The following is a 23,540-nucleotide window of genomic DNA, read 5'->3' as shown; positions in this document are numbered from 1 at the left end:
CTATAAACTTAGGTCTGCCTTTCCTCCACCAGACCTTTGGAGAGAAGAGATCCACTTGTATGAATATCAAGAGCTCAAATGGCAACCCAGTTCTAAGCAAAGAAGGGAAGGCAGAAAGGTGCAAGGAGTATATAGAGGGTTTATACAAGGGCGATGTACTTGAGGACAATATTATGGAAATGGAAAAGGATGTAGATGAAGACGAAATGGGAGATAAGATACTGCGTGAAGAGTTTGACAGAGCACTGAAAGACCTGAGCCGAAACAAGGCCCCGGGAGTAGACAATATTCCATTAGAACTACTGATGGCCTTGGGAGAGCCAGTCATGACAAAACTCTACCATCTGGTGAGCAAGATGTATGAGACAGGCGAAATACCCTCAGGCTTCAAGAAGAATATAATAATTCCAATCCGAAAGAAAGCAGTTGTTCACAGATGTGAAAATTACCGAACTATCAGTTTAATAAGTCACAGCTGCAAAATACTAACGCGAATTCTTTATAGACGAATGGAAAAACTGGTAGAAGCGGACCTCGGGGAAGATCAGTTTGGATTCCGTAGAAATGTTGGAACACGTGAGGCAATACTAACCTTACTTATCTTAGAAGAAAGATTAAGAAAAGGCAAACCTACGTTTCTAGCATTTGTAGACTTAGAGAAAGCTTTTGACAATGTTAACTTGAATACTCTCTTTCAAATTCTGAAGGTGGCAGGGGTAAAATACAGGGAGCGAAATGCTATTTACAATTTGTACAGAAACCAAATGGCAGTTATAAGAGTCGAGGGGCATGAAAGGGAAGCAGTGGTTGGGAAAGGAGTGAGACAGGGTTGCAGCCTCTCCCCGATGTTATTCAATCTGTATATTGAGCAAGCAGTAAAGGAAACAAAAGAAAAATTCGGAGTAGGTATTAAAATTCATGGAGAAGAAGTAAAAACTTTGAGGTTCGCCGATGACATTGTAATTCTGTCAGAGACAGCGAAGGACTTGGAAGAGCAGTTGAACGGAATGGACAGTGTCTTGAAAGGAGGATATAAGATGAACATAAACAAAAGCAAAACGAGGATAATGGAATGTAGTCAAATTAAATCGGGTGACGCTGAGGGAATTAGATTAGGAAATGAGACACTTAAAGTAGTAAAGGAGTTTTGCTATTTGGGGAGCAAAATAACTGATGATGGTCGAAGTAGAGAGGATATAAAATGTAGACTGGCAATGGCAAGGAAAGCGTTTCTGAAGAAGAGAAATTTGTTAACATCGAGTATCGATTTAAATGTCAGGAAGTCGTTTCTGAAAGTATTTGTATGGAGTGTAGCCATGTATGGAAGTGAAACATGGACGATAACTAGTTTGGACAAGAAGAGAATAAAAGGTTTCGAAATGTGGTGCTACAGAAGAATGCTGAAGATAAGGTGGGTAAATCAGGTAACTAATGGGGAGGTATTGAATAGGATTGGGGAGAAGTTTGTGGCACAACTTGGCTAGAAGAAGGGATCGGTTGGTAGGACATGTTCTGAGGCATCAAGGGCAGCGTGGAGGGTAAAAATCGTAGAGGGAGACTAAGAGATGAATACACTAAGCAGATTCAGAAGGATGTAGGTTGCAGTAGGTACTGGGAGATGAAGAAGCTTGCACAGGATAGAGTAGCATGGAGAGCTGCATCAAACCAATCGCAGGACTGAAGACAACAACAACAACAAGATAAGTCGTAGGGTCAGTATTGCCTCATGTGTGTTGACATTTCTCTGTAATGCAAAACTATTTTCCTTGAGGTCGGCTTCTTCCGGGTTTTTCATTCGTCTGTAGAGAATGTCAGTACTTTGCAACCATTACTTACTAAACTCATAGTCCGGTAATATTCACACATGTCAGCATCCGCTTTCTTTGGAATTGGAATTGCTACATTCTTCTTGAAGTCTGAGGGTGTTTCGCCTGTCTCATACATATTGCACACCAGATGGAAGAGGTTTGTCATGGCTAGCTCTCTCAAAGCTGTCAGTAGGTCTGACGGAATGTTGCCTACTCCCACGACCTTATTTCGACTTAGACCTTCCACGTCTTCATCTTCTTTCTTTCTATAATACTGCCCTCAAGTACGCCACCATTGTATAGACTATATACTCCTTGCACCTTTCAGCTTTTCCTTCTTTGCTTAGGACTAGTTTTCCATCTGAGCTCGTGGTATTCATACAGGTGGTTCTCGTTTCCCCAAACGCCTCTCTTTCCCCTAATGAAATTTGCTTATAAATCCTCTAGCCATTGCTGCTTAGCCATTTTGCGCTTCCTGTCAATCGGATTTTTTTAAAACGTTTTCTATCTCTTTTCACCTGCTTCATTCGAAGTGTTTTACATGTTCTCCTTTAATCAATTAAATTCAATACCTCTTGCGTTATCCAAGGATTTCTACTATCCCTTGTCTTTTACCTATTCGATCCTCTGCTGTCTTCACTATTTCGTCTCTCAAAGCTCCCCTTTTGTCATCTACTGTAGTCCTTTCTCGTGTTCTAGTCAGTCGTTGCACAATTCTCGCTCAAAAACTCGCAACAGCCTCTGGTTCTTTCGACTTATCCAGGTCGCATCTCCTTAATTTCCTATCTTTTTGCAATTCCTTCAGTTTGAGTTTACTCTTGACAACCAATAAATTGTGGTCAGTCCATATTTGCCCCTGGGAATGTCTTACAATTTAAAACATGGTTCCGAAATATCTGTCTTACCACTATATAATCGATCTGTAACCTCCCGGTACCTCCAGGTCTCTTCCACGTATACAAACTTCTTTCATGATTCTTAAACCAAGTGCTAGCGATGATTAAATTATGCTCTGCAAAATTCTGCTAGGCGGCTACCACTTACATTTCTTTCTCCCACTCTATGTTCACCTACAATTTTTCCTTTACCTTCCTTCTCCTACTATCGAATTCCAGTCCCCCATCACTATCAAATTTTCGTCTCCCTTAACTATCTGAATAATTTATTTTATCTCGTCAAACATTTCTTCCATCTCTTCGTCGTCTGCTGATCTTGTTGGCAAATAAGCTTGTAATACTGTGGTTGGTGTTGGCTACAATAATGCCTTCACTATGCTATTCATAGTATATTACCCACATTCCTAATTTCTTATTCATTATTAAACATACTCCTGCATTACCCCTATTTCATTTTGTGTTTATAACCCTGTATTCACCCAACCTGAAGTCCTGTTCCTACTCCCACCGAACTTCGCTGATTTCCACTATATCTGGCTTCAACCTATCCATTTGCCTTTTTCAGTTTTCTAACCTACATGCCCAATTAATGGATCTAACATTCCACTCTCCGATGCGTAGAACGCCAGTTCTGTTTTTCCTGAGGACATTTTCCTGAACAGTCTCCGCCCGGAATATTTTACCCTAGAGGATGCCATCAACATGTAGCCATACACAGTAGAGCTGCAGGCCCCTGGTAAAAATTACGGCTGTGGTTTCCCCTTGCTTTCAGCCGTTCACAATACCAGCACAGCAACGCTGTTTTGGTTGATGTTTCAAGACCAGACCACTCCATCATCCAGACTGTTGCCCCTGCAACTACTGAAAAGGGTGCAGCCCCTTTTCAGGAGGCACAGTTAAACCTGGCTTCTCCACAGACACCCCTCCTTCGTGGTTGCACCCACGGTACGGCTACCTGTATCGCTGAGGCACACATGTCACCCCAGCAACGGCAGCTCCATGTTTCATTGGGAGGGTGGGGGGGGGGGGGGGGGAGGTGGCTAAGAAGTACACATTGGACAAATACGACCATTCGGGGCTACACAACACTCGAAGTCTTTCACCCAGGTTTTGAACACATCTTTCGTAACTGCTGGAGGAATTCTGGAAATTTGATCGTGTATTAGATCTTTTGTTGCAAGCTTCTCTTGCCGTCAAGTAACCCACAGGTAAAAGACTGTCGCGGTTAAATCAGGCGAGTTAGCCGTAACCTGACAAAAGGAACCACGTGTACTGAATCATTTTTTTCTGATATCGTATCTGTGTATGCTTGCCCTATTAATTAGGATGCATCCTACATACCACAAGCGCGTTGGGAAATCATGCGGTTACCAAATGTTTCACGGAGAACTTGCGAGGTCTTGTTGGATGTGTGGTATGTTGCGCCGTCTTGTTGGAACCAAGCTGACCAGAGAGCATCTACGACGGCTTAGCTGTGAACTGCTACGCACACGTTCGATGTTGTAGGCCAGGGGCGGGCAGGAATCCTGCACGTGTGCGGTGCACTTGCACGCGTGCAGTTTACAGGTGTTCTGCGAGCACACAGGGGCAAGTTGGCCACCCGCTTATCTCCCCTCCCCACCATACCTTGTGTCCGCTCCTTGCTCTGCAATGCGTTTTGTTTCCTAGCTTGCTTTATCGAATGAAGGAATAAGATTAGTAGCCGGCCGCTGGTGGCCGAGCGGTTCTGGCGCTACAGTCTGGAACCGCGCGACCGCTACGGTCGCAGGTTCGAATCCTGCCTCGGGCATGGATGTGTGTGTTGTCCTTAGGTTAGTTAGGTTTAAGTAGTTCTAAGTTCTAGGGGACTTATGACCTCAGCAGTTGAGTCTCATAGTGCTCAGAGCCATTTGAACCATTTGAACCAATAAGATTAGTAGGAGTGCTTGAAAGATATCGTGTTTTGAAAGAGTACCTATTACGTACGACACGTTTTATTTAATTATCACAGGTGGAGTGGAACAAAATTTCTACATACAGACAAACTCGAACAGTTACTTAAATTTTCATCACTGATGTTTGCTGTTAACCGACACTTACTAATTCAGCAAATGGTTTTCCAGCTCTCGCTATATTAAGCGCAATCTTATAACTTGCACGTACCGCTGAGCTATTATTGTTGTCGTCCTGAAAAATTGAAAACACTGCTCCATAAAATGTTAAATCAGTTAGATGAGAGACATGACGAAAGGAAGTCGCAGATCTCTCATGACCACAGCAACTATGACAGATTCATCTAGTATCGTCAGATCGCTCTTCTTAAGCTCAGTCAATTTCCCCATCCGCTCAGAATCCGACAATAAATTGTACTCGTCCTTGTGAAATTTGTTATAATGGCCTTCAATACTAAACTTCCGCTGACCAGCGAGAATACTGCCACATATTAAACATTTCGAATTTTCACGTTTTAGCACAGAGAAAAAATGATTCTCCCATTACTTTTTAAAAGATAGCAAATCTCCACTTCTCCGTTTCCTTGATTCACTCTGCATTTTCCGGTTCTTGAAATACAACGTTCACCACGTAGTGATCGCTACGCATCAACGTCCTCAGCTTAGCCTGGCTCTACACTGCCGCAACCTGCCGGCTGTCACCACTGCCCCGGTCGACGATTGCACGCGAGCAGCACACGTGCAGCGCTGTGCGCTCATGAGCCGCGTGCAACGTTTGCCCGCCCCTGTTGTAGGCAGTTCGGACAGTTATCCGAGGACAGTTGACTTTCGGTTCGATGCACTGGCAGTTGATCGAAAGTTCCTCGTACAATTCAATATTGTTCTACCAATAGGGCTGGGTATCCCGGCTAAATCTTGTATGCTTACCAAATGCACTTTGCACGCGCACGACAGATTCGCCGTAACGAAAATAGCACTTCAACGCGAAAGCACGATGTTGCCGCGACCGTTACAACATTATTACTGATCTATATATGGGATGAAGCTTGACACTCCGCACTATTGATAGACGGTGGCTTTACTTTAGCGCGCGTTATTCACACCTGAAATCGTCAAAACATAGTGAAACACCCTGTAGACGCATGACGACAACTTTTTGATGCTAAGTCAACAGTAAGAAGTAAGGCCCTGAAGCAGAATTCATCGTTAAGGCTCGCCAGGAGGGAAATTTGCGCCTTTATCGAAAAATTTACATTTCAAATACGTTAGTAGCAACTAGCGCATCATTTCATGCTGAAGTCAATGGCGGCTGATAACACACGTTCGCCGTCACCTGGCAAACGGACCCATGTGTACTGAATCATTTTTTTCTGATATCGTACCTGTGTAAGCTTCCCCTGTTAATTAGGATGCACCCTACATATGCCAGTCAGCCAGAACTTTATGACCACCGACCTGATATCGATATAAAGCCGTCCGGCCGATAGCAGTCACCTGGCGAGAAATGATTGCCAGTCAGACACACGTGCGGGGCATGTAGTACCAGTGAGCGTGCTGTCCGTGTGTAGAATGGGGAAGGTGCACGATATATTGCATGGGGGCTTAATTAAAAGAATAAATGCAATAATTTTAGTAGCTGTGTGACCGGTTATGAAGTCTCGTAACCGGTTGGCCCTGACTTGTATTAGCACACAATCTGACTGCATAAAATAAAAATAAAGAATGACAAGGAATTTCCATTAACACAATTGATTAATTAAGTCTCCTGCAACTATAAAAGCTACGAAACAACAAAGCACATGTTTAACTGTTCTGTGTGTGTTAGTCTGACTCAACGTACGTGTATTTCGCTCGGTTCTTTCTCAATACGACAAAATATTTTGAACACCATTTACAATGAACTAATTGAAAAACCAGAAATACAGGGTTATTACAAATGCTTGAAGCGTTTTCACAGCTCTACAATAACTTTATTATTTGAGATATTTTCACAATGCTTTGCACACACATACAAAAACTCAAAAAGTTTTTTTAGGCATTCACAAATGTTCGATATGTGCCCCTTTAGTGAATCGGCAGACATCAAGCCGATAATCAAGTTCCTCCCACACACGGCGCAGCATGTCGCCATCAATGAGTTCGAAAGCATTGTTGATGCGAACTCGCAGTTCTGGCACGTTTCTTGGTAGAGGAAGTTTAAACACTGAATCTTTCACATAACCCCACAGAAAGAAATCGCATGTGGTTAAGTCGGGAGAGCGTGGAGGCCGTGACATGAATTGCTGATCATGATCTCCACCATGACCGATCCATCGGTTTTCCAATCTCCTGTTTAAGAAATACCGAACATCATGATGGAAGTGCGGTGGAGCACCATCCTGTTGAAAGATGAAGTCGGCGCTGTCGGTCTCCAGTTGTGGCATGAGCCAATTTTCCAGCATGTCCAGATACACATGTCCTGTAACGTTTTTTTGACAGAAGAAAAAGGGGCCGTCAACTTTAAACCGTGAGATTGCACAAAACACGGTAACTTTTGGTGAATTCCGAATTTGCTGCACGAATGCGTGAGGATTCTCTACCGCCCAGATTCGCACATTGTGTCTGTTCACTTCACCATTAAGAAAAAATGTTGCTTCATCACTGAAAACAAGTTTCGCACTGAATGCATCCTCTTCCATGAGCTATTGCAACCGCGCCGAAAATTCAAAGCGTTTGACTTTGTCATCGGGTGTCAGGGCTTGTAGCAATTGTAAACGGTAAGGCTTCTGCTGTAGCCTTTTCCGTAAGATTTTCCAAACCGTCGGCTGTGGTACTTTTAGCTCCCTGCTTGCTTTATTCGTCGACTTCCGCGGGCTACGCGTGAAACTTGCCCGCACGCGTTCAACCGTTTCTTCGCTCACTGCAGGCTGACCCGTTGATTTCCCCTTACAGAGGCATCCAGAAGCTTTAAACTGCGCATACCATCGCCGAATGGAGTTAGCAGTTGGTGGATCTTTGCTGAACTTCGTCCTGAAGTGTCGTTGCACTGATGACTGACTGATGTGAGTGCATTTCAAGCACGACATACGCTTCCTCGGCTCCTGTCACTATTTTGTCTCACTGCGCTCTCGAGCGCTCTGGCGGCAGAAACCTGAAGTGCGGCTTCAGCCGAACAAAACTTTATGAGTTTTTCTAGGTATCTGTAGTGTTTCGTGACCATATGTCAATGAATGGAGCTACAGTGAATTTATGAAATCGCTTCAATTATTTGTAATAGCCCTGTACTATAATTGCACATAGAAACCAGAATTACAAGTCTAATAAATGAACACGAGCCAGATGCTTTGTTGACTGTACCTGTGAGCAAGAGGCATTGTCATTAAAGGAAACTGTAATACCTTTTCACCTTATTATATATTGACAAAAATTTTCCATTACACCAGCATCATAAATCAAAAGCCCATCTCCTTTCTCAAATACACTGTGACAATTGCAACATCTTCCATCTATACATTACACCAACCGAACAGCATCTACTCTCTCGCCCAACAGAACAACAACAGCTCTCGACATCCTCTGAACTACTACCGCACCAGTGGAGGCGGCGGAATAATAATCTTTGGCGCAGTCTCTGGCGCTGTGACTCAGTGTAGCCACCTTTCAATATCTGAGTTTGGCCGAGGGCAGATAGTGATGGCGCTGAGGCTCGGCGCTTCGGAAACTGCACGACTTGTCAGGCGTTCGAAGAGTGCTGTGGTGAGTATCTTCAGCACGAGGAGAAACCAATGTGAAACCAAGTCCAGACGTCGTGGGATTGGGTGGCCATCCCCCATTACAGATGTCGGACATCGTAGGCTGGGCAGACTGGTAAAACAGGACAGGCGGCGAACTGCGACGGGACTAACATCAGACTTTAATGCTGGGTAGAATACAAGTGTGTCTCAGCACACAGTGCACTGAACACACCTAACGACGGGCCTCTGCAGCCAACGAGCCACGCATGTGCCAGTTTTAACACCACGACATCGACAACTACCACTGAAATGGACACGTGATCATCGGCGCTGGATGTTGGCGCAGAGGCAGAGCGTTACACGGTCTGATGAATCCCGATACCTTCTTCATTATGCAGATGTGGGAGGGCGCGAATCCGTCGTCTTCCAGTGGAACAGCTCCTTGACACCTATACTGCAGGACGGAGGCAAGGTGGTGGCAGCTCCATTATGCTCTGGGCAACATTCACGTGGGCATCGATGGGTCCAGTGGGGCATCATGGCGGCCAAGGAGAGTCGTACACTGGCTCCAGACCACGTACACCGCTACATAACAATGTTTCCCGAGGCAGTGGCAGGGGGTCATTAATCTTCACTGGCCTCCTCGCTTCCCTGATCTAAGCTCATGTCACTTCCTTTTGTGCGGATATCCAAGGTCGCGAGTAAATATTAACAAAGGAAGCTGCCTTGAAGATCTGAAGACAACAACGCAGGAGTAAATCATTTGTATTTCACGTCAGATGTTAGATGATGCTACTCGGAGTTTTCGAGACCGGCTACAATCATGCGTTAACATAAGTGGCCAACGACGTGATCTAGAAAACACAAATGAAACAACAAAATTCCCAACATAGAGTATGTATAATCACAAATAAAAATATTTTTAACCAAAACTAAGTACAGCTTATTTAAAAGCCACGAGAACATTTATTATTAATAACGTTTGGTATATCAGATTTACTTTCTGTAATGTTCCAGAAATTGAAAAACAATATAGAAACAGTGATTATACGAGAACTGTTTCATCCTCATTTTAAATACAGGGTGAGTCACCTAACGTTACCGCTGGATATATTTCGTAAACCACATCAAATACTGGTTTACGAAAACCACATCAAATACTGCTTCCCCCATGAACCATGGACCTTGCCGTTGGTGGGGAGGCTTGCGTGCCTCAGCGATACAGATGGCCGTACCCTAGGTGCAACCACAACGGAGGGGTATCTGTTGAGAGGCCAGACAAACATGTGGTTCCTGAAGAGGGGCAGCAGCCTTTTCAGTAGTTGCAGGGGCAACAGTCTGGATGATTGACTGATCTGGCCTTGTAACATTAACCAAAACGGCCTTGCTGTGCTGGTACTGCGAACGGCTGAAAGCAAGGGGAAACTACAGCCGTAATTTTTCCCGAGGACATGCAGCTTTACTGTATGATTAAATGATGATGGCGTCCTCTTGGGTAAAATATTCCGGAGGTAAAATAGTCCCCCATTCGGATCTCCGGGCGGGGACTACTCAAGAGGACGTCGTTATCAGGAGAAAGAAAACTGGCGTTCTACGGATCGGAGCGTGGAATGTCAGATCCCTTAATCGGGCAGGTAGGTTAGAAAATTTAAAAAGGGAAATGGATAGGTTAAAGTTAGATATAGTGGGAATTAGTGAAGTTCGGTGGCAGGAGGAACAAGACTTTTGGTCAGGTGATTACAGGGTTATAAATACAAAATCAAATAGGGGTAATGCAGGAGTAGGTTTAATAATGAATAAAAAAATAGGAGTGCGGGTTAGCTACTACAAACAGCATAGTGAACGCATTATTTTGGCCAAGATAGACACAAAGCCCATGCCTACTACAGTAGTACAAGTTTATATGCCAACTAGCTCCGCAGATGATGAAGAAATTGATGAAATGTATGACGAGATAAAAGAAATTATTCAGGTAGTGAAGGGAGACGAAAATTTAATAGTCATGGGTGACTGGAATTCGTCAGTAGGAAAAGGGAGAGAAGGAAACATAGTAGGTGAATATGGATTGGGGGGAAGAAATGAAAGAGGAAGCCGCCTTGTAGAATTTTGCACAGAGCATAACTTAATAATAGCTAACACTTGGTTCAAGAATCATAAAAGAAGGTTGTATACCTGGAAGAATCCTGGAGATACTAATAGGTATCAGATGGATTATATCATGGTAAGACAGAGATTTAGGAACCAGGTTTTAAATTGTAAGACATTTCCAGGGGCAGATGTGGATTCTGACCACAATCTATTGGTTATGAACTGCAGATTGAAACTGAAGAAACTGCAAAAAGGTGGGAATTTAAGGAGATGGGACCTGGATAAACTGAAAGAACCAGAGGTTGTAGAGAGTTTCAGGGAGAGCATAAGGGAACAATTGACAGGAATGGGGGAAAGAAATACAGTAGAAGAAGAATGGGTAGCTCTGAGGGATGAAGTAGTGAAGGCAGCAGAGGATCAAGTAGGTAAAAAGACGAGGGCTAATAGAAATCCTTGGGTAACAGAAGAAATATTGAATTTAATTGATGAAAGGAGAAAATATAAAAATGCAGTAAATGAAGCAGGCAAAAAGGAATACAAACGTCTCAAAAATGAGATCGACAGGAAGTGCAAAATGGCTAAGCAGGGATGGCTAGAGGACAAATGTAAGGATGTAGAGGCTTGTCTCACTAGGGGTAAGATAGATACTGCCTACAGGAAAATTAAAGAGACCTTTGGAGAGAAGAGAACCACTTGTATGAATATCAAGAGCTCAGATGGCAACCCAGTTCTAAGCAAAGAAGGGAAGGCAGAAAGGTGGAAGGAGTATATAGAGGGTCTATACAAGGGCGATATACTTGAGGACAATATTATGGAAATGGAAGAGGATGTAGATGAAGATGAAATGGGAGATAAGATACTGCGTGAAGAGTTTGACAGAGCACTGAAAGACCTGAGTCGAAACAAGTCCCCGGGAATAGACAACATTCCATTAGAACTACTGATGGCCTTGGGAGAGCCAGTCATTACCGAACTATCAGTTTAATAAGTCACAGCTGCAAAATACTAACGCGAATTCTTTACAGACGAATGGAAAAACTGGTAGAAGCGGACCTCGGGGAAGATCAGTTTGGATTCCGTAGAAATGTTGGAACACGTGAGGCAATACTAACCTTACGACTTATCTTAGAAGAAAGATTAAGAAAAGGCAAACCTACGTTTCTAGCATTTGTAGACTTAGAGAAAGCTTTTGACAACGTTAACTGGAATACTCTCTTTCAAATTCTGAAGGTGGCAGGGGTAAAATACAGGGAGCGAAAGGCTATTGACAATTTGTACAGAAACCAGATGGCAGTTATAAGAGTCGAGGGACATGAAAGGGAAGCTGTGGTTGGGAAAGGAGTGAAACAGGGTTGTAGCCTCTCCCCGATGTTATTCAATCTGTATATTGAGCAAGCAGTAAAGGAAACAAAAGAAAAATTCGGAGTAGGTATTAAAATTCATGGAGAAGAAGTAAAAACTTTGAGGTTCGCCGATGACATTGTAATTCTGTCAGAGACAGCAAAGGACTTGGAAGAGCAGTTGAACGGAATGGACAGTGTCTTGAAGGGAGGATATATGATGAACATCAACAAAAGCAAAACGAGGATAATGGAATGTAGTCTAATTAAATCGGGTGACGCTGAGGGGTTTAGATTAGGAAGTGAGACACTTAAAGTAGTAAAGGAGTTTTGCTATTTAGGGAGTAAAATAACTGATGATGGTCGAAGTAGAGAGGATATAAAATGTAGACTGGCAATGGCAAGGAAATCGTTTCTGAAGAAGAGAAATTTGTTAACATCGAGTATAGATTTAAGTGTCAGGAAGTCGTTTCTGAAAGTATTTGTATGGAGTGTAGCCATGTATGGAAGTGAAACATGGACGATAACCAGTTTGGACAAGAAGAGAATAGAAGCTTTCGAAATGTGGTGCTACAGAAGAATGCTGAAGATAAGGTGGGTAGATCACGTAACTAATGAGGAGGTATTGAATAGGATTGGGGAGAAGAGAAGATTGTGGCACAACTTGACTAGAAGAAGGGATCGGTTGGTAGGACATGTTTTGAGGCATCAAGGGATCACAAATTTAGCATTGGAGGGCAGCGTGGAGGGTAAAAATCGTAGAGGGAGACCAAGAGATCAATACTCTAAGCAGATTCAGAAGGATGTAAGTTGCAGTAGGTACTGGGAGATGAAGAAGCTTGCACAGGATAGAGTAGCATGGAGAGCTGCATCAAACCAGTCTCAGGACTGAAGACTACAACAACAACAACATCAAATACTGGCGAATCGATTCCACAGACCGAACGTGAGGAGAGGGGCTAGTGTAATTGGTTAATACATCCAGCGGTAATGTTAGGTGACTCACCCTGTATATTTAATATCAGTCAGCATTTTAAGTGGAATGTCATGTGGTTATATAACTAACTCCAATACATGCTCCTCTTCTGAAAGAGTTGTACTTATTACGTTTATGTGTAGACAAATTTTCTGTTTGGTTGCAGATTAGTGAAAATAATTGTTATGTTTCAAAATATTTTTATTGTAAGATGCTCCAATTTGTAAATACAAGTACAGGACTATTACAAATGATTGAAGCGATTTCATAAATTCACTGTAGCTCCATTCGTTGACATATGGTCACGAAACACTACAGATACCTAGAAAAACTCATAAAGTTTTGTTCGGCTGAAGCCGCACTTCAGGTTTCTGCCGCCAGAGCGCTCGAGAGCGCAGTGAGACAAAATGGCGACAGGAGCCGAGAAAGCGTATGTCGTGCTTGAAATGCACTCACATCAGTCAGTCATAACAGTGCAACGACACTTCAGGACGAAGTTCAACAAAGATCCACCAACTGCTAACTCCATTCGGCAATGGTATGCGCAGTTTAAAGCTTCTGGATGTCTCTGTAAGGGAAAATCAACGGGTCGGCCTGCAGTGAGCGAAGAAACGGTTGAACGCGTGCGGGCAAGTTTCACGCGTAGCCCGCGGAAGTCGACGAATAAAGCAAGCAGGGAGCTAAACGTACCACAGCCGACGGTTTGGAAAATCTTACGGAAAAGGCTAAAGCAGAAGCCTTACCGTTTACAATTGCTACAAGCCCTGACACCCGATGACAAAGTCAAACGCTTTGAATTTTCGGCGCGGTTGCAACAGCTCATGGAAGAGGATGCGTTCAGTGCGAAACTTGTTTTCAGTGATGAAGCAACATTTTTTCTTAATGGTGAAGTGAACAGACACAATGTGCGAATCTGGGCGGTAGAGAATCCTCACGCATTCGTGCAGTAAATTCGGAATTCACCAAAAGTTAACGTGTTTTGTGCAATCTCACGGTTTAAAGTTTATGGCCCCTTTTTCTTCTGCGAAAAAAACGTTACAGGACACGTGTATCTGGACATGCTCGAAAATTGGCTCATGCCACAACTGGAGACCGACAGCGCCGACTTCATCTTTCAACAGGATGGTGCTCCACCGCACTTCCATCATGATGTTCGGCATTTCTTAAACAGGAGATTGGAAAACCGATGGATCAGTCGTGATGTAGATCATGATCAGCAATTCATGTCATGGCCTCCACACTCTCCCAACTTAACCCCATGCGATTTCTTTCTGTGGAGTTATGTGAAAGATTCAGTGTTTAAACCTCCTCTACCAAGAAACGTGCCAGAACTGTGAGCTCGCATCAATGATGCTTTCGAACTCAATGATGGGGACATGCTGCGCCGAGTGTGGGAGGAACTTGATTATCGGCTCGATGTCTGCCGAATCACTAAAGGGGCACATATCGAACATTTGTGAATGCCTAAAAAAAACTTTTTGACTTTTTGTATGTGTGTGCAAAGCATTGTGAAAATATCTCAAATAATAAAGTTATTGTAGAGCTGTGAAATCGCTTCAATCATTTGTAATAACCCTGTATTTCATGTGAATACGGGTCGCTCCTAACAGTTATCATGCGCATTTTAGCTGGCGTTTCGAAAGATATTTACAATTTAGGTTTTTATGATGTGTAGCTGAATCAGCCCAAACAAATACTGCTCATGACGCCTTTCATGCAACACCCAATGTTCACCGAGAGCATTGGTTTGGTTTTCGTTACAGGCAAACGATTTTTTAAAGTGAAATTTTACATTACCAGTCGATAGAGCGGTCCCAAATAAGTCTAGCGCAATATTTGTGTATCGGTGTGTGGTAACAGGGGCAGTAAAACACGGAGAAAAATCATTGCTTCAGTAGCGACAGCCACGCAGCAGGCAGCAGCGCTACTCAGTCGCTGCTACAGTACTTGTTATTCTCTGTGTTTTACTGTCACTGTTACCACAAATACTGCATTAGAGTAATTTGAGGCCGCTTTATCGAATAGTCATGTAAAATTCCGCTTTAAAAAATCATTCTTCCTGCCGATGCTCTCGGTCAGCACTGGGCGTTGCAAGAAAGACGTGATGAGCAGTATTTGTCTGGGCTGTCTTCAATCACACATTTACAAAATTTTTGAATACCTGACGATACATGGGAGAAAATTCGCCTGATGACAAACAAGGCAGAGGCAGAAGTTTCGGTCTACAAGATTCCTTGCACTTACATTACTTTATCACTCTGATAATCTTTATCTGTATTCTGAATTTGTTTGCAAATTGTGGAATTACGCCAACAATAATTTGTACACCACTGGAAACTATATAATGGTACAATAGATTGTCACAACTGATGAGAAGCTTAATTTTTAGTGAGAATTCTAACGGCTTGTGTAAGTAGTAGTAGCAGTAATAGAAGAAGAAGTACTAGTTTCATTCATTAGTAGATCACTTTTACAAGGGTATTGGATATGTATTCAACTATTTATTTTGATTGCTGAGATACATCTCTCGCTTGGTCCTCTTGATTAGGTATGCTTAAAAATCTCAGTATCACTCAATCTGAGACTTTCCCACTTAGTTATAGCAAAAGGTTTTCCGGGATGGAGGTTGTACAAGTTAACTACTACGATTGTTTTCAGAATGTATGATTAGTCTGTTAGCTCTAAACCATTGCCTTTAACTTTGCATTACGATTATTGCAGTTTCCTGCAGATCTTCCTCCCCGTGTGATCTAGTTGAAATATTAGTGTAATTTGGAAAAAGTACCACGGTTCTCTCAGTTACTTTTTCTACCCAGACGTTGAGATACAACAGAAACAGGTCTCAGAACTGATCCGTGAGGGACTCCGAATTAAATATCTTGTACATTCCTGTGCCGTATTCTGCCTTTGTTATTTTATATCTGTAATCTGTTGATGATTGTTTATGTACAGTTGGATCTAGTTTTCATTTCAACAGTTACTTAATTTATGCAAGAGAATGTCATGATCAGTAATATCGAAAGCTTCACTAAGATCAATAAATATACCAGATACAAGTTGTTCGTCATCCACTGTGGTAATTAAAAAGACAAAAGTTGCTGACTAAGGGTACATTCCAAGTCTGAACCTATGGTATGAGTCATCTATCAGTTTTTTCAGCAGGCCGTTAGTTTCTAGAGAACATTTTTCTCAATAGTTTTGCTAATAGTAATGGCATGTGAAGAGGGCCTCCCGTCGGGTAGAACGCTCACCTGGTGCAAGTCTTTCGATTTGACGCCACGTCGGCGACTTGCGCGTCGATGGAGATGAAATGATGATGATTAGGACAACACAACACCCAGGCCCTGAGCGCAGAAAATCTCCAACCCAGCCGGTAATCGAACCCGGGCCCTTAGGATTGACAGTCCGTCGCACTGACCACTCAGCTACCGGAGGCAGACAACAGTGTTGCTGAAATGTGACAAAACTGAGACTGGTCTTTAACTAGACAGTTTGCGCAGGCACCGTTCTTGGGTAGAATCGTTAGTTCAGCAGGTTTTGGTCTACTTTGCAATATACCGTTCTCAAATGATAAATTCACAGTGTCTACTTGCTGTTCTGCGATGACATTGGGAACCATGGAGCAGCTACATGGATGCACAAGACTAAATTGCGCGTCATTTATGACGGCGGCCGAGTTTAGGTTCGTTCTGCGCATCTGACGTCACAAAACACAGTCAGCCAATGAACAGAGAATGACGTTGCCAGAGCTCGACTGCAGTGTAGAGCACGGACGAGTGTCTTCAGTTTTAGAAACGTTCAGTCATAAATAAAGTAATTGAACAAAAGCAATGTCTTGATAGCAGACTTTCTTTTATAGAAAGTTTAGAAAAAGCATTCTTTATACCAATTGCTTCATACTCTATTAATTAATTAAACCAAACAAGTAATAAGCCTCCTAATTCAGGCGATAGCAAGGAAAGGTGTTTGTATCATTCTCACTAACCACTTTTTCGCAATAAAGAGCAGCGGTAATTGTTTATTTCCTATTGTACTTCGACGAAGTCATACCAACAGCATTTATCTTTTTTTTTTTTTGCGTGACAGTTTAAAGTCCTCCGGTTGATGGATTGAATGACGAGCTGCGTTAGCGTAATGGTTAAAGTGTATGGCTGCTCAGTGAAAGGTTCTGGGTTCAAAGCTTGTTTGATGCTTAATATTTTCTTTATTTAAAAACAATATCGAAGTGTCTTACTTCATGAATTTTATTCGTTTGAACGTAATTTTTTGAAATTTCTAGTGGCAACTAAAATCGACCATATGGAAAGTATATGCTATGGACTTTTACCTCTGCAAACTCTTCAGAATTTCGTGCAATGGTTTACTGCATCTAATGCTGCACAATAACTGCGTTGAACATCGAAACAAAATTAAGTCATTTATGGGGGGAAGGTACCAGTCAAGAAAATGTGTGAAAATCAAATTTTTGGGCCAAATAGTTTTTATGAAATCGAATGATAAAGTGTGTCAAAGCAGTCGATACACCATGTGTCTGCACAAGCGAGCAATGCAATGATGACAAAATCGCGCACAGCGGGAAATGCGGGGAGCACGTCTCTGTAGCAGCGAAAGGGTTAATGCGGCCGTGGTGGCTTTACTTCATAAACTGCGCGCTCCCCCCCTAAACGTAAGTTTGCGAACTATACTATACTACGGCGCTGCTTCTCTTGGCGCGTACAACTGGCAACGCAACAATCTCCCGCGTCTGGGCGGGCATGCGCGAACCGCCAAGATAAAAGAATTGAGCTATAGTGTCTCTAAATAGTGCCAACCGACCGATCAACTGACCGACAAATTGGACGCGTGCAGGCGTTTTGGCCGACCGACGAACTTTCGTTGTCGGGACGTCGAGCGGGTTGGACCATTCCACCCTACAAACTGCGTCGAGTGTAGCGCTGTCGTACCAACCGCCCAACAAAGTTTCGTATATTGTCACTGCGCACGGCATTAAATGCTGTTCCAATATACATGGCAGTCTAAGAGGCGGACGAAACTTTAAGGACAGAGTTTCCGGAGAAATTTATTGACTGATGATATTTGCGGGACATGTTGTGCGAGGAGTATAACAATAGAGAAGCAAGAAAAGAAGTACTTGTTTCATTTTTTTAACGAATCCATAATGGTTCTGTGTGGCACATTGAGAGAATGAAAGTCCATCGAGCTTCTGTACTTCTGTTTTTAGGTACTGTTTGTATCGGAATTGAAATCTAAAAACAGAAATATCGACATTCCATGGACATTAGTTCACGAAATCTACTTCCATTATTGTTATAAGTGTTTAAAAAAGGTCCTAGCTCTCTACTATGAAGTACTAAGTGTGAAATTTTTCTTGCAGCTCTAACAGTTGCTAAGTGCTTTATTTCTTATGTACTTGTTGTGTTAATCAGATGAAGTGCGCCAGTGTCATGTGCAGTCTCTCTTCTTCGAATTTGAAATGAGTTTCTTAAACTTGCAGTTCGTTTTAACAATGTTTTCATGAAGGTCTGTCGTTCTACTTATTTTGCTTTACCGTTACGTATTTCCTTAGTCAACTATAAATCATGTAGCAGGTTTCAGAAAGCGGTTTAATTAATAACTGTGGGGATACAACAGCACTCGATCTGTCCTCTTAACTTTGCCACTGGCTAGAAATCTTAATGTAGCTAACAACCTCTCTTAGCAGTTTACCTCTTATAACAGTATTATTTTTCATTAAGAATGGTTTGATGACGTTCAGTAGCTCAGAAGTGCATCATTCACCCATTTTTAAATAATTACGAAACTCATAGGCTCACAGCTGCTTAAGAAACAGAAAGTGGGTGAATTTCTTATTTTGGATTGACCACTCTTTTTGCTCATAGCTTTCTCTCAGCTTGATTTTTTTAACAGCCAATGCGGATCCGAGTTTTTGTTTCTATGTAAAATCAAGCAGAATCTCTTAGAACATTACGCTGGCATTACACTTTCATATTTGTTTGAATAAGAAATATGATCAAATATTTGTCGAATTTCTTTGACAAAGATCTTTGTCGTGGCACTAAAAAGGAGTATTACACTGTTGTCATATTTTCATCAAGTTTCAAGATGGTGGATGACAACTTGTTATTATGCGCTGCAGTTGTTCGTACCACAATTGCATTTTGTGTGTATTTGGAAGAAAAGCGGCGGAAAAAAAAAGAAACATACTTGGATGAAGCCCAAGGTATTACGTCGAGATAGTAAAAGCATTCAGCAAAATTTGCTATGAGAGCTGCAAGTAGAGTAAGTCAAGTCTTATACATAAATTACTTACGAATGGATGAGAGTATATTTGATTATTTGCTCAGTAAAGTGGCTTCTCATATTATGAAACAGAGTACCCTCTTCGGAAATGCCGTATGTGCAGAAGACAGGCAAACTGTGAAACTGTGATTTGCTGGTACACGAGAGAGCTAATCTAGTTTACAACAGAGCACTTGAATATCACATTGCACATTAAGCAAAATAATTCCAGAAACGTGTGAAGCGATTTATAAAGCACTGAAGGGGAAATATGCGAAGCTAAATAAATGTTTAGTACACTATATGGGCAATAAGAACTATTTTTAATTTTGAATAATTTATTTAATGGAATAAAGTGTTCCAACAACTAAAAAATTAATAAAATATGAAACAGGTGAAACGCTTTTTAACTTGTGACATCCAGAGTTGAAAAGTTGACAAAGTAGAATGGAAAGCTAAGAGAGATTTTTTTTTATTTTAGCGTGTGACCACATCCTCTGTTCTGGCTTGCTGAAAAGCTGCCTGTAAGTTTCCAGATGTAGAGGTGGATGGCTATGATCGTGGACATGAAGTCGTCTGCAGCATATTCCACCTGTCCATCAACTCACAATTAATAGTATATTCTGTGCCCCATGTGCACCCCCCCCCCCTCACGACCTAGTCGAATTAAATTTATTTAAAAAAAAAGGTTGACGAAACAAACCAACTTTGAAGCCACGTTTACAAACACACTACAGAGCCGTCAAATAGCTGTAGCGACGCCAGCGCTCGAAGCAGTTATATCTCAAATTGAAACAGAAGACAAACGATTTTTATGATCAAATCTACGGCGAGGCCCTACATTTTATCATATTTATTTGATGACAGGCGCGATTTGACAAAATTCCCTATTACACCATCAAATTTCTTTGACATAAATATTTGACATATCAACTTTGACAAAGAAATATGACAGTGTAAAATCGGCATAAACACTATGAACTGTTGTTGTTGTTGTGGTCTTCAGTCCTGAGACTGGTTTGATGCAGCTCTCCATGCAACTCTATCCTGTGCAAGCATCTTCATCTCCCAGTACCTACTGCAACCTACATCCTTCTGAATCTGCTTAGTGTAGAATCTCTTGGTCTCCCTCTACGTTTTTTACCCTCCACGCTGCCCTCCAATACTAAATTGGTGAGCCCTTGATGCGTCAGAACATGTCCTACCAACCGATCCCTTCTTCTAGTCTTGCCACAAACTTCTCCCCAATCCTATTCAATACCTCCTCATTAGTTATGTGATCTACCCATCTAATTTTCAGCATTCTTCTGTAGCACCACATTTCGAAAGCTTCTATTCTCTTCTTGTCCAAACTATTTATCGTCCATGTTTCACTTCCATAATGGCTATACTCCACACAAATACTTTCAGAAACGACTTCCTGACACTTAAATCTGTACTCGATGTTAACAAATTTCTCTTCTACAGAAACGCTTTCCTTGCCATTGCCAGTCTACATTTTATATCCTCTCTACTTCGACCATCATCAGTTATTTTGCTCCACAAATAGTAAAACTTCTTTACTACTTTAAGTGTCTCATTTCCTAATCTAATTCCCTCAGCATCACCCGACTTAAATCGACTACTTTCCATTATCCTCGTTTTGCTTTTGTTGATGTTCATTTTGCCGGCCGCGGTGGTCTCGCGGTTCTAGGCGCGCAGTCCGGAGCCGTGCGACTGCTACGGTCGCAGGTTCGAATCCTGCCTCGGCATGGATGTGTGTCATGTCCTTAGGTTATTTAAGTTTAAGTAGTTCTAAGTTCTAGGGGACTGATGACCACAGCAGTTGAGTCCCATAGTGCTCAGAGCCATTCGAACCATTCGATGTTCATTTTATATCCTCCTCTCAAGAGACTTTCCATTCCGTTCAACTGCTGTTCCAAGTCCTTTCCTGTCTCTGAGAGAATTACAATGTCATCGGCGAACCTCAAAGTTTTTATTTCTTCTCCATGGATTTTAATACCTACTCCGAATTTTTCTATTGTTTCCTTCACTGCTTGCTCAATATACAGATTGAATAACATTGGGGAGAGGCTACAACCCTGTCTCACTCCCTTCCCAACCACTGCTTCCCTTTCATGTCCCTCGACTCTTATAACTGCCATCTGGTTTCTGTACAAATTGTCAATAGCCTTTCGCTCCCTGTATTTTACCCCTGCCACCTTCAGAATTTGAAAGAGAATATTCCAGTCAACATTGTCAAAAGCTTTCTCTAAGTCTACAAATGCTAGAAACGTAGGTTTATCTTTCCTTAATCTTTCTTCTAAGATAAGTCGTAGGGTCAGTATTGCCTCACGTGTTCCAACATTTCTACGGAATCCAAACTGATCTTCCCCGAGGTCGGCTACTACCAGTTTTTCCATTCGTCTGTATAGAATTCGCGATAGTATTTTGCAGCCGTGGCTTATTAAACTCGTAGTTCGGTAATTTTCACATCTGTGAACAACTGCTTTCTTTGGGATTGGAATTATTATATTCTTCTTGAAGTCTGAGGGTATTTCGCCTCTCTCATACATCTTGTCACCAGATGGTAGAGTTTTGTCAGGACTGGCTCTCCCAAGGCTGTCAGTAGTTCTAATGGAATATTGTCTACTCCCGGGGCCTTGTTTCGACTTAGGTCTTTCAGTGCTATGTCAAACTCTTCACGCAGTATCGTGTCTCCCATTTCATCTTCATCTACATCCTCTTCCATTTCCAAAACATTGTCCTCAAGCACATCGCCCTTGTATAGACCCTCTATATACTCCTTCCACCTTTCTGCTTTCCCTTCTTTGCTTAGAACTGGGTTTCCATCTGAGCTCTTGATGTTCATACAAGTGGTTCTCTTATCTCCAAAGGTCTCTTTAATTTTCCTGTAGGCAGTATCTATCTTACCCATTAGTGAGATAAGCCTCTACATCTTTACATTTGTCCTCTAGCCATCCCTGCTTAGCCATTTTGCACTTCCTGTCGATCTCATTTTTGAGACATTTGTATTCCTTTTTGCCTGCTTCATTTACTGCATTTTTATATTTTCTCCTTTCATCAATTAAATTCAATATTTCTTCTGTTACCCAAGGATTTCTACCAGCCATCGTCTTTTTACCTACTTGATCGTCTGCTGCCTTCACTATTTCATCCCTCAGAGCTACCCATTCTTCTTCTACTGTATTTCTTCCCCCATTCCTGTCAATTGTTCCCTTATTCTCTCCCTGAAACTCTGTACAACCTCTGGTTTAGTCAGATTATTCAGGTCCCATCTCCTTAAATTCCCTATTACATCATCAAATTTATTTGACATTAATATTTGACATATCAACTTTGACAAAGAAATATGATAGTACAATATCGGCCTAAACACTATGAATTGAAGATGAGCAACTGGCCGTGGTGGCCGAGCGGTTCTAGGTGCTTCAGTCCGGAACCGCGCGAGTGCTGCGGTCGCAGGTTCGAATCCTGCCTCGGGCATGGATGTGTGTCATGTCCTTAAATTGGTTATGTTTAAGTAGTTCTAAGTTCTAGGGGACTGATGACCTCAGATATTAAGTCCTATATTGCTCAGAACCATTTGAAGATGAATAAATGAGAACAATAGGGCGGCGCTGTAATCGCTGTGCTGTCGGTTGGGACGTGTGTAGACTGCCACGAAACTGGTCGGTCTGTCGATAAATTGGTGCGTGTGTAGCGGCCTTAACACGCAGAGATGGCTGGAGTTCTATATGCAGCAGCGTATGTCATGTAGAGAACGATAGGGTTGTTTTGGCAGCCCTGAATAACCCTGCCCTTGCGGATCATAATCTATATGAACTACATGTCAAAGTCTCTCCTTGCCCGTGTGTTTGCACGCTCGTCTCGTACGGTGGGCTATAAAGTCTAGTAGCAGCCGTAGCCGCGGGTCTGGACTTCCGTGTCTGCCGGCTTCGGTGTAGCGCTGGAGGGGTCAGCATAGCCGCAGCTAGAGCGAGTGAAAGCGGGGCCCGGCGGCGCGTTGTGTGTGAGTCTGCAGGTAGCGGCCGGCCGAAGCCAGTCCAGTGGGGCAGCAGAGCGCAGCGCAGCCACAGCACGGTGCAGCGGTTAGTCGACGTCTCGCCGCCAGCCACAACACACACAGAGAGCATGGCCCGCTTCGTCGCCTTCATGCTAGCCGCGCTGCTGCCAGCCATGGCGGCAGCCACAGTAGTCAAGCACTGCGGTACAGGTGGGTCGCTGCGACTGCCAGACGGTTGCTTTCGTACTATCCCGATTCGTGTGAAAATGTAGCTGTACAAGACTGATCAATTACATGCGGGATGGATAGCTATTATCTAAGCGGTTCCTGGCGCAACTGTATTTTGCGTATTCCAGAGTATGCCCGATGTGTCTGTGCCATTGACAAGGGATTTCAGTTTGATTCCGAATTTCTGGATTTCCACAAGGCTTTTGACACTGTGCCACACAAGCGGTTTGTAGTGAAATTTCGTGCTTATGGAATATGGTCTCAATTATGTGACT

At 42.6% G+C, this 23,540-nt stretch overlaps 1 protein-coding gene across 1 annotated transcript in view; it reads left to right on the top strand.

The window, feature by feature from the left end:
* Window positions 1–22,994: 22,994 nt before the first annotated feature.
* The window catches only part of LOC126198836 (NPC intracellular cholesterol transporter 2 homolog a), a 61,815-nt gene continuing 61,269 nt past the window's right edge, over window positions 22,995–23,540 (top strand). Inside the window, exon 1 of the mRNA XM_049935417.1 lies at window positions 22,995–23,247. Coding sequence (XP_049791374.1) covers window positions 23,166–23,247 — 82 coding nt within the window. The 5' untranslated portion in view covers window positions 22,995–23,165. The remainder of the gene's footprint in view (window positions 23,248–23,540) is intronic.

Source organism: Schistocerca nitens, chromosome 1 (genome assembly GCF_023898315.1).
Source record: "Schistocerca nitens isolate TAMUIC-IGC-003100 chromosome 1, iqSchNite1.1, whole genome shotgun sequence".
Taxonomy (NCBI): Eukaryota; Metazoa; Arthropoda; class Insecta; order Orthoptera; family Acrididae; genus Schistocerca; species Schistocerca nitens.
The sequence above is the reverse complement of the archived record's forward strand: the minus strand, read 5'-3'. Positions and strand labels throughout refer to the sequence as shown.